The 12,581-nt window shown below is 33.5% G+C and overlaps 1 protein-coding gene across 1 annotated transcript; it reads right to left on the reverse strand.

The window, feature by feature from the left end:
• Positions 1 to 1,387: 1,387 nt before the first annotated feature.
• LOC149576778 (amino acid transporter AVT1H-like) lies at positions 1,388 to 5,330 on the reverse strand. Its single transcript, XM_089821624.1, has 3 exons — positions 4,771 to 5,330; positions 3,000 to 3,610; positions 1,388 to 2,077 (listed from the first exon to the last, which is right to left on the reverse strand). Exons 1-3 carry the CDS (start codon positions 5,102 to 5,104, stop codon positions 1,538 to 1,540), a joined length of 1,485 nt encoding a protein of 494 aa, XP_089677750.1. The 5' UTR covers positions 5,105 to 5,330; the 3' UTR covers positions 1,388 to 1,537.
• Between the last annotated feature and the right edge of the window lie 7,251 nt (positions 5,331 to 12,581).

A 12,581-nucleotide genomic window follows, 5' to 3' on the forward strand; every position in this document is an offset into this window, starting at 1 on the left:
AGCTGATAAAATAAATTTCCCTACCTATGTGTGAATTTGAAGTCATCATAGGTAACCACTAGTTGTGGTTAAGTCATCAAATGGTGTTGAGTCATCATAGATGCTCATGTAGTACACCATTAAGGTGCTCATCAAAAGGCGAACATGTAGAAGGCGTGCTATGAGAGTTGCAAAGTTTTTTAAGACTTACTATAATTAGAATTTTTCTATGAGATTGTATAGTAGGTCATTTTGGAAACTTACCAAAAATAGAAATTTCAACAAGTGTACTACATGTAGCTATATGAGTCATACTTACTAAATTTAGTAAGTGGTTTGTCATTTGAAATTAGTAACTTGGTTCATATGTTTTGAGCATTTTTGTAACTATGAAAAATATTGAGACACATTTTCCCATGGTCTTTTATTGGTATATTTTTACTATGTTTTCCCACATAAATTTCTATATTTGTTAATTTTCATTACAAGTTCAATAGTGCAAGGCGAATTACTCCTACTCCTAAGACATGGGATGTCTATAATATTCCTTAGAATATATATATACATCTATCAACAAAGTAGAAGTTATGAGTGTATAATGGAAGTCATGTTGATAATAAATAAATGTTCAAAAGGCCTAGATGATAGGCTAGAAAAATCATTTTAAACTAGATTGGATGGAAGACCTAGTCTTCTATTATTTTAGAATTAAATTAACTTTCATCAAAGATTCTTTATCTCAAATTCATATCTACATTTAACAATTAATTAGAATATAAGAATATCTTTGTAAAGATCAACATATTAAAATTAATAAAAAATAAACACATTATAATCTATTTATCACATTCAACTCATATTTAAATCAAGTTATAATTAAAAAGTTTACCTTTTACTTATGCCTAAATTGAAATAGAAACAATTTTTTACCTACCTATAAATCAATTTAATTGAAGGAATAATAGGAAATATGAATCATAATTCACCAAAGAAATCACCCTATAATGAATGAAGTTTCCCCTTCAAAAAGATGGGTACGTGTGATCCAGTCTTAGAAAGTGTGGAGAAGTTAGGAGTGTATCACCAAAGTGGCAGGAGAAGAGCATATTTCTATGCAATTAAAATTGCTTTTTGCTTTAACATTTCCCTTCTAGTGGGGGACACTGGGTTCAATGCCTCTAAAACGTTTGTGAGAAGAAAGACAAAATCAGGTATATGAACAAGATGGGTGAACATTTCTAGCAAATTACTGTTTCACCAACCCCTCTGTCCCAAATTAAAAAAAGTTGCTGGAAAAAGCAATGAAGTTTTTCCATGTAAATTTTCGCATCTCATTTTAATCATATAAAACACACCCATTCCATTTAATTCCCATGAGGTGCCCTAATTGTATTCACAACAAAAAAAATTCAACAAGATATAGAATTGATATTCTTCTTTTCTTTATTCTCTTGGTACGGAACGGAGCTCAAGGAGGACAAAGGAAGGATGGGATCCATTGCCCACATAAAATATAGCTCTCAGTAGGGTAATTTTCATTGATTGAAACAATTGTCAATCAATTCCTCCCATGACCATGTATGCTTTCGATGAGATTTTTGGCTGAGGCAATGGTTCCAGATATACCAAGAACAAGTCCTATCAAAATCAGAAAAATGTTGAACAATACCATCCTTAGAGATATTGTTTTACGTTTGATCTTGATGTAGAAAACACAAGGAAGAATGATGGACATTGTGATACTAAGGAAGGAGCCAGTGAGAGAGAGAACATATCCAAAATAGGGCAAAGCAAGAGCCATGGCAAGTATGCTGAGCAAAAGGAATGATACAATACATGCCCTTGCAATCATTCTCCCTCTTGGTCTCCATGCAGAGGCCACAAAATTCTCTAGCTCTCTTGCCACTGGTGACAGCTGCAATGCATATTTACTCATGGGTGTGATCACCGTTGCCCACAAAGCCAGTTTTGTTATCAGTAAATGCTTGGGCATGTTTAGAGTAATCTGAGATCTAACTAAGCTCCCAAACATGGTGGCACCAAGGCAAGCAAAGCCACTGTACACTGCAGTCACTATCAGAAAGCTGATCAAAATGACCTGAGAGAAAAATAAAAAGATGGTTGTTACTATGTAAACAATAATGAATATTAATCAAATGAAATAGCTCTCTTTTACAAACTGTTCTAAATTTCAAAGATCTTTAGATATAATTGGGTATTGTCAGAAAGAACTTCAGATGCTCCATAGATTTAGAGCCTCTCAATTAATCCTTTCTCAATAGTTCTACCTCTTCTACTTAACATAGGTAAGAGCTCGTATCACATGAAAAATAGTTCATATCAACTTTAAATTGAGCATGGCTATCCAATCCTTATAATGTATCATGTATAAATTACTTTCATATAGATTGATACATCATAAGAGCTCTTATCCCATGAAATATAGAAAATTCAAATGAGTTGATTTCAAATTGGATATAGCTATCCAATCCTTAGAATATATCAATGTATGAATTATTCACATAGAGATTAATATTATCAGGTTTTCACAATTTATTAAAATTCTTATAATTTATTTTTAGATTAGATTGCATATGAAATCTTATAGTATCAATGTTTCAATCACATTCTGTGATCTATCATTAGGATGAGACATAAGATGTTATTCTTTATGCTGTACTCTCTCATCCTGATGATGAATCACAGAATGTAATCTGAAACATTGATAATAAAAAATTTCATATCCAATCTAATCTAGAAACACATCAAAAAATACATATAGATTAATACATCCAATAACTTGATAGCCACTTCTATAGAACTTATACATCGATGTTACAAAAACTGGATCGGGTTTAATGCTACTACATATAAACCTTAACTGTTTATAGAAACATTTTGATAATAGTTATGATTTGTTGAAACCATCTCAAGTTCTACATATAATTAAATCAAAATACTTTTGAATAGAAGTTTTCTAGATTAAGGTTGGATTGATATTTGATTGGAAGAACACTCACCCTGCCAAATTTAGAGGGATCTTTCATTGATCGGTAAATTGTAGGGAACACAACGTGGCCTGCATAGCAGAAGGCATAAAGCCCCGTGGAGACTGGCATTCTCTGCATATTGATAAAAGGAACTTCTTGTCTGAAACCCACCCCATCAAAAAGACCAGCCCATGTTAATGCAAGCATTAGCAGAAGAGAAGTGATGACCCCGCCAAATGATAGAAATGAAATTGATCTGAGATCTCTAACCCATAGAGTTGGCAGAACAAAAATAACTGCTATTATTGTAAGAAATCTTGGTGTAGTTAAATGTAACCAGGATGAAACATCCAACTGGGTATTTGCGAAAATGGCAGCTATGTTGTCACCGAGTGATATTGTGTAGCCAATTGCTATGAATATTATCTCCACATATAAGAAAGTAGAGACCACCAGTCGTCCTTTCATTCCAAAAGCCTGATTTCCTATGTCTTGATAATTTAAGACCTTTGGATCACAGTCCAGACATCCAGCTAAAGCAAATGCTGTGTAACTGCAGATTAGTGCCAATCCAAACAATACTCCAAGGCTCATCCACCCTCCCTCTTCTAGTGCATATGGAGTTGAAAGTAATCCAAGACCTGAAATCAATTTCAAACAACAACAAAAACATTATAAAACGGTGTGATCTCAGTTGAAAACTATTCCATTCTTTATATTGGTCATTTGGAATATTATTTTAATGGGTGCTCATAATTCTAGCCTTGAACTCTTACATTGTTTAATATGTACGGTTTGACGAGAGCGATGGGAGGTCACAGATCTGACTCTTGGCCAATCATAATTTTTTTGAATATTTTAGTGAAGGGAATGAAATTTCTATGGTAGTTTTTTTCTGGATTTGATCTTCTAATAAAAATAAATCTACATCGTCAAATTTAAAGACAGATATTGAAATGATAGGTCAGCTAAAATCAATCAACACGTAGGATATCCAAATACTATAATATGTCATACTCAAATCAAGAGTAGATGGGTTGTCAAGAAAGTCATTTGTTCAATGATAAAATAATCAACAATCTTATGTTCAACACCTAATTAATCGATTAGAAATTAAAACATCCTAGAAACTCTCCTTACAAAAGTTGAGTATCAAATAATTGTTACTCAAAGAAATCTAATTGTGACAGCTTAAACATCACACACTAAGGTTAATTTCAAAGAATAAAAGTGTTAAATAGTAAAACTTGACGTATTTTTTCCAAGCTTAATTTTCACCTTAGTGTGTGATGTCCCTTCAAATCATCTATAGTGTAATTTTAAAAGATGTTTTTTCAAAACAGACTATACTCAAATCAAAAGTAAATGAATCACCAGAAAGTCGTTTGTTCAATGATAGAATACTCAACCATCTTATTTTGACACTAATTCATCAATAAAATAATAAAAACATCCTAAAAATTCTTCTTCCAAAAATATAATTGCAAACAAATGTAAAAATATAATAGCAAACAAATGTTGCCCAATGGAATCCCATTGCTTCAAATGAGAAAATTTATAACTCTATAAAATGAAATTTGATTTGTTGAAGTCAAAACTCATCGCATTAAGTGAGATTTTGTACCATCAATATCACATTTGCAGTTGAATATAGGTGAGAAAAAGAGAAAAAATCTCTTATCATCAAGAAACAAATCGATATATGTATGTATATCGATAACTTATAATAACATACTCTATATTGTTCTTCACAGAACATGTCTAAGTTTACTAGAAAGAAAGAAAATTAAAAATAATTCACCTAACATGATGCCCAATAAATTGATGGTAGTACGAAAAACGGAGCTGGTACCCAATGGCATCTGCAATATTTCCTTTGAATCCTCATCTGCCAACTTCATCTGTATGGAGATGTGATTACTATGATTGAAAGGCTCCACTTCATCTAAATTTTCAGACTGAGAAATATCAGATACTTTACTGCAATTATGTTCATCTCTGCCATTACTCCCATTCAGTCCCTCTTTTGGTGAGGCTCTGCATATTGAGAATGGCCAAGAATCACATAATCTGGCCAGGCGACGGCCCATATCATTCTTTGCAATGCTCATTTCATGAACCTTATTATTAAGCATTTCTAGTAAAGAATGTTCTATAACAACCAGAGAAGATTTTAAGTATTTTTTCTTTCTTCCTCCTCCTCCTTCTTCTGGGCACTAATATTATTAAAACACCTACTCCCTTACAGTACTCCACTCAAGTCTATACTATGCAGAGCCATCTGTTGATGCTGTTTTATATACACATAAAAAAAACACCACCAGAGCTCATTTTGTTTTCTTCTTTCTTGATTAATTATTGAAAGATGTTATAGACGTCAGTAATTATGTGGCATCAGAACCCTTTTAGAAAAGAAAAAAACACAGGAATGGCGTGTGAAAGCATTGCTTTGCAGGATTTAATGCAAGATCTCGCAAAACAGTTGGATGAGGAGGAAAGTAAGATAATGGGATTGGGCAGTGCGTGTATGTGATGATTTCTAATTATTTCTTTCTTGCTTGAAAATGGGCACTGAGATTACGTACTCAGTTACTCGTACCACAAAAAAACGAAATACACAACACGCCTGATTTCACTTTGATAAAATGAAAGCGATACGCACAAAGTCTCTTTTTCCCCCTCCTTTCTTTTGGATCTGCTTGGTTTATAACGATATGAAGCGAAAGAAAGCCGCCCCAATGAAGACAATATGCTTTGCTTTCCTGAAATCAGTGAAATGTGTAGTGATTGGAATTCATGAGATAAGAGTTGGAATGCAGTTGCACGCGTGCTCTGAGCTAAACAAAACCATCTTCTTCCTTCTCCTCGTTAAGACAAATCCAAAAGGCAAATGAAGAAACTAATCCGTACTAAATTTAGTGGGTCTCTACAACTATGGTTGGAACCATGGTTTCCAATGATGAACAGATCGATTTGACGAGTATATCATGTTTCCTATTGCAATGCAATGAAATCCATCTCTCACTCCTATGAACAAGTATATGTAGATAATATTTACAAATTAATTAGATTACAATAGTGAAAAAAATTTGGGTGGTGAAAATATTTTGGGGGGTGCAAATGATTAAAATGATTTTTGTAATATTTGATTTCAATTAATAATTAAAATAAGATTTGAATTAATAAATTAAGATTGAAGTTTTTGATTAATAGAGGCAAGAAAAGGGTCCTGAATTTATGAAACAATATTACACTCCAAACTCAATTGCTCTAGGTCATAACAAAAAAGAACAACTCTAGCCCAAACAACTAGAATCCTAGTAGACATCAAAATTAATCAAAAACCACCGCAAGTTCAATGAGCATAGGACAATATCAACCCAAACAATATTACTAAATCTATACTAACTACTAAAGCAAGATAAAGTCTTCCAACCCCAACAAAAGTGGGGATCGACAAATTAAGATTGAACTTACTTCAAATTATGGTATCATTGTCATTTACAATGTTCAAGTTTTTTAAATTCAATTGTTGTAACTATAGGCTTTATGTCATCAATAATTCATTGTGCTCATGGGTTTAAATCTTCGCATTAAAATTATTTGCAATCTCTTCCATTTATTTCATATTAATGTGCTCAAAAGCTTTGTGTCTCCAACATTCTAGTGTTGTCACAAGCTTTTAGTCTCTAATATTCTATTGTGCTCACAAGTTTGGACTATTTGAAATAATAGAGTATATTCATGCTAGAGACAGGGTTCCCCTTTCTAAGTTAATTAACTTGAGCCTTCCTAAATCACCTAAATAAATTAGGTTGAGAGAGAAATCAAATAATAATTTCTCAAAATGATTAAAAGTTTTTTTTTTTAATACTTTTGATGTATATAATTATGCTACTATTTATTATAAGAGATGATTTAATCTTTAAATCTAATTATGATGTATAGTCAAATGTTTATGATAAATCATGAATATGATGTCAAGCTATCTTGTGATGTAACATACTATGTATCTTGTTTTTTGGCATCTAATACATTATCACAGACATTAAACTGTTGACATATCAATCAAGTTTGTTATTAGTGACATACACTTATTCAGATTGTAAGTATCTACCGAGCTTATTGTATAGTTAACAGTGTTAACCAAATATTTTAGTTGTCACTGAGTTCTGCAGTTACTATTGCATCCTTTGGAAAAATTCCAATGTATACCGAGTAGTTACAATTATTGTGAAGATCAACAATGTAAATCGAGCATCTCAGTGTATGCCGAGTTTACCAGTGTAAACCAAGTTGTGTAGTGGTTATTGAGTTCGTAGTTGATGTGATGCTAGTCTAGTGTTGACCGAGCTACTCAGTGTTAACTAGGTGACTCATTTTATACCAAGCTCGAGGTGATAGTGTTTACTGAGCTATGCAATGGTAACCAAGTGATTTAGTTTATATGATGAGTTTCACTATATTCACCAAGTCACTAGTGCAGACCGAGGTCAAGACTACTTGGAAGTGATCAGTATGGACCGAGCTTCTATGTTTATCAAGTGCATGATGATACCGAGCATTGACAATGGATGTCATGTATTAGAACCTCATCGAGTCAATTTTCAGAACCTGAGTGGCTACATTTGAGTTAACTTTGTAATATTTGTGTAAACTTGTATTGTGGTCGACTTTGTAATTGTATAATTGGATTAGTATATATGTAATGTATTGAATCACATCCAATGTATGTATTGAATCAATAAGGAAGTAATGTGAAGAGCAAAAGTGTGAATTACAAAGGCTACAACAGTATAAGGAGTAGAAAAGATTCATCTATCATAGCAAGGTGATTTGTACACTCAAAGGAATCTCATTCAACAAACCAAGTTGCAGATCAAAGATCAATTAATGCTTCATCCTAATAGGTGGATCAGTCAACTCCTTTAACAAGGTAGACCTAATAGTCTTATACAAATCTCTTTACTGAGTGTATACTTCATTTTATATTTGTAAATCCTCTAACAAGGTGGACCTAGCAGTCCTTATTGCTCCTAACAGGGCAGATCATCAGAAGTGATCAATGTAAGCCTTAATTTAGGACAACTTTATATTGCAGTACTAAAGCTTGTGGGTATCATCTCCACCTCAGTTTTACTTTCTATTTGGAAGGATTCTGGGTCACCAAATCAATGTGTCAAAGTGTAATGTATGCTTTCATATTTTCAATTTCTCATGCATGCAGTTAGATCATAATTTTCATATAAAGGATTAATTGTTAATTGAGTTGAAAAGTTTTTGAAGTTACTAATTCACCCCTTCCCTCTTAGTAACTTAGCCTTTAAGAATATTTCCAACAATTGGTATTAGAGCTTTGTGGTTCTCAGAGAAAAGTTTGATAGCTTGAGCAAAGATCAAAGACCATGGAGATATTCAAACTTGACAAGGCTATTGACAACAAAAAGCTAGATTTGGAAATGGCTATTGCCCAACTCAAGAAAGCAAAGGAACAACTCTCTTAATCCCTAAAAAGAAGAAAAGATCTTACAATTCAAATGAATGATCATCTCTACATTGAAGAAAAAATTGAAGACCTTCATTCAAGCAATCCAGATGAAGCCAATGAAGTAATTAGAGAACTAAAAAAGAATAATTCACCGCAAGAAGAAGTAAGAAAACTAAGAAGAGAGCAAGAAATTTAGTCAGTAAGATTATGTGAAGTTATGAAAGAGAAAAACAAGAGAAGAGAAGAGATAGAAGGAAAGAACAATGAAATCAAGCACATATCCCTTCAGCAAATAGACTTCATTGATCAACTCACCAATGCAAATGAAGAAACCATGAACCTAAGATCAGAGAATGAAAGGTTGTAGAATGATCTAAACTCTGAAAGGAAAATCAATGGAAGAATAATGAAATCCAAAGCAGACATGAATCAATTGAATGAGCAAAATCTCTATAGACAAAAAGGAAAGTAGAAATTGGATATACAGAAGAAGGTGAATCTTCCAAGCAAGAAGCTTAAAAGAATCAAAGACCTACTTGCAACCACTATGGTAAGATAGGTCATACTTCAAACAAATATTGGAACAATGGAAAAGAAAAATTCAATGGAAAATGCTACAATTGCAATCAACATGGTCTTTAGGCTAATGAATGTAAAGAGAAACCAAGATTTGAAGGCAAATATCACAAATGTAAGAAGCATGGGAACAAATCATCATAATGCAAAACCAAGATGTTAAATCCAGCAAAAAAAATTGTGAAAGCTATATTTGGTTGGAACTATAGCACCTGGTGAAAATGTCATTACTGTGGAGAATTTGGAGACATTAGAATGAATTCTGTAAAGCATCATTTGAGGAAAAGAGATACTACTAAAAGATGTTTCATTTGTATAGAACTTGGTCATCTTGCCAAGAACTATATGAATCTAGTATAATTGAAGATGAAAAGAAGGTAAAGTCTGATAACATCCAAAAATAGATGAGACAACAATGGGTTCCAAAATCTACTGAGAATGCAAGTCCAAACAATGATGAACAAGTCACTCAAGAATTGGGTGGCTCCAAAATTTCTACTTGATTTCGCAAAGAACTGGGACTAGGCTACCAAAGAAGACATCCAAATTAGTTCCAGTTGAAAAGATAAAAGATCCATATGTGTACTCAAGATACAAAGGGATCACTGAATAAAAGGGTACTAGTTACTACTGAGTTACTTTCCTTACCGAGTGAGGTCGGGTCACAAACTCTACCGAGCAAGGTTGGGAGTAACTAAATTTCATATGGTTATTGAATGATGGAAGACTCTACTGAGTAATCAATGCAAGCAAAGTAGATGACATTCTGCCAATTTGATCTACCACTCGTACTAGGCATTTATGGAAAAATTTGATAAAAGGAATGAAATCGAAGTCATTTTCACTGTCAAATTTCAAGAGCTATTGCACAGAGCGATCTTCAAGACCATCCAAGTGATTTGAGCAAATTGTTATTGAAAGATTTTGAATTCTGTCAAACCCTACCAAGTGAAGATGGCATCTAGTAGCTGCAAGGTAAAGTTTTGACTTGTTAGTTCATGGTGTAGAATGGAAAACCCCAAACTTCGAGCTCACTCTTGCCATCACTAAAACCCTAGATCCAAGTGGAACACAGTAAAAAATCCCTTCAAAGGTACTATTTATTAATGACATTTTTTCTCATTTTAAATGCACGATTCAAGATATTGGTACTTTGGAAATGGACGAAGCCCTAGAGAAGTTGTGTGTGAATGGTATCTTGAAACATGAGCATCAACACCTTGAGACTAAAGGGTTAACCCATATTCCTCACATGCCCCATGAATTCCTAGTGAAATGGATTAGGTTTATTCTTAATTGGGTGCACAATGAAAAATTATGGTTGGAGCAATCAATATTAATCATGAAGAAGATGATTCATAGAATCACTGGTCTCCCAATGTTGGCTAAAGCTAAAATGACCAAAACCCTAGGCTAGGCTGAACTAGAAAAGAAAACCCTAGTAGAATGGGATGGTAGAGGCATGAAGATAAGTAGTGTCATTGACATGGAATTAAAATTTGGTATTCATATCATTGCACATAAGATCTATAGTTCAAGCAGGTTGAATAGTGTGTCATGCGAAGCAATTGACCTTGCATACAAGGTAGTGAAGAACAATCTTTCTCTTGACCTTGCCGAGCTACTATTGATTCAATTCAACAAGAACATGGAGAGCATTAAAACATGAAAGAACAAACCATGTAATTTTGGCTCTTTTTTTATGTGTTTATTCTTTTATGTTCATAAATTCTTCCCTTCAAAAGGTTCAGTTGTATGGAGAAAAGATGTGCCAGTACTCTACCAGATTAATGAGTACATTGCTGAGATGGAAGAGAATTATAATAGTATCATGGATAACTATTTTGATGAATTTAAAGAGAAAATGAATAATAGATTTAGGATTCCAAGGAAATTAGTTGAAGATTACAAGGATGATGTGTGTTTCATGGTAGATAGTGATAAGGTATACATTCAGGCAATCATGCCTAGAATTGCATGGGTGAAACCTCTTGGATATGAGGTTAATATAGATGAAATTAAGGATATAATTGAGGCACTTGTAAATGAACCGGTTGATCCCAAGGCTACATATTTTTCTATATATGATGAAGCCAAAGCTAGGATAGAACTAGAGATCAAGCTCCCTCGGGTGGTAAACAAAGGCGAGAAAAGAATTGCCAAGTTCAAAATTAGTTCTACTCTTTTGTTGACCGAGGGAAAAGGTGAGGATGAAGAAGTAGAGGATGAGGAAGAATCAGAGGAAGATGAACCACTGAAGAAGAAGGGCAAGGTAATCATTACCAAGCTTGCCAAGCCATCCACTATTGTGTTCACCAAAAGAACCTCAAGGAAGAAACACTAGTACATTTGACCTCAATTTTTGACCATCTATTAAAATGTTTTAGCTTGGTCGGAATATGGAAGGAAAAATTTCTTTTTTATAAATCCATGCCCATGTTGGTTGAAATTTTGACCAACATGAGCTTACAATGTTAAAATGAAAAGGGAAATTTCCTATTTCATTGTTATGTTTACACGAGCGCGGAGCTATGAGAGCAAAGGAGCAGAGTTTATAATAATAAAAATCTCACACAAAATTCAACACTGTCAGCTACAAAATTTCACTATAAATTGTCTTCCCTATAGGAAGCTTATGCTCCATTTTCCCCCACCTAATTCTTTCGAATTGTATACATTTGGTAACCCATTTTTTCTTGGAGGGGACTCACTGCATTCGAGAATCAGTCATTTTTTCTCAAACTCTGAAAGGTACATCATATTGACTATTTTTTTGTTATCTTTATTTTTGATTAGAAATCACCGTATATTGATTGTTTGGATTATTTGAATAGAGTTTTTTGTAAATCAAACCCCCACATTTCACTAGTACAAGTTACAAGTTTTTAATTGATATGGAAATGGGTGTTAGCGAAGAGGATGTAGAATTAACTAATAACAATGGTAGGAAAACTCGAATGGAAATAATGGGTGCAAGGTATGGACTTATAAGAGTACCATTAAATAAAATAACTAGTTTTTGAGCATCCATGGAAATTGAACTCTCGACTACCCGCTAGAAATTTTGTGAGTGTCTTATGTGATCATATGACGATCATGCTTGATAGGTAATGTTGAATTGTAGATCAGTGGATCTACTACATATACTTGCATTGTGCTTTGATTAGTAAAGAATGGTAAGGGAATCACCTTTTGCATTATTTTCACAATTAGATTAGTAATCTCACTGTGAATCTTTTAATTAAAGGGAAGGTTGTAGTTAAGATTGCTTCCTAGTGAGGTGCAATTGAGGCCACCTTTCAAAAAAAGGAGCTTAACCCTTTGACCTATTTATTGAACTCATGGCATTGTGATCTAACTTACTAAAATGGAAGTGGATCTTTGCATGGAAAGTGATACAGTCTATGAGCCAACTCTTATTTGAGTAGGGCAAGTCCTTTTACTTTGTTTGCAGTGGTAACAAGAGTGGGCTATTACTTTTAGCAGGAGGTTGGGTACCATTATTTCATGTGTGTTTTTGGTTGGAGGATTCCTTGGATTGGTGGGAT

Source organism: Cupressus sempervirens, chromosome 1, assembly GCF_028749045.1.
Source record: "Cupressus sempervirens isolate cs-2001-9-10 chromosome 1, ASM2874904v1, whole genome shotgun sequence".
Classification (NCBI taxonomy): Eukaryota; Viridiplantae; Streptophyta; class Pinopsida; order Cupressales; family Cupressaceae; genus Cupressus; species Cupressus sempervirens.

What these genes read in the sequence shown, in the direction of transcription:
- LOC149576778 (XM_089821624.1), bottom strand. Translation starts at nt 5,104, where the DNA reads ATGCTTAATAATAAGGTTCATGAAATGAGCATTGCAAAGAATGATATG. An exon ending in TTTATTGGGCATCATGTTAG is followed by an intron (nt 3,611 to 4,770) that starts GTGAATTATTTT and finishes AATTGATTTCAG; the next exon opens with GTCTTGGATTACTTTCAACT. An exon ending in ATCCCTCTAAATTTGGCAGG is followed by an intron (nt 2,078 to 2,999) that starts GTGAGTGTTCTT and finishes TTTTTCTCTCAG; the next exon opens with GTCATTTTGATCAGCTTTCT.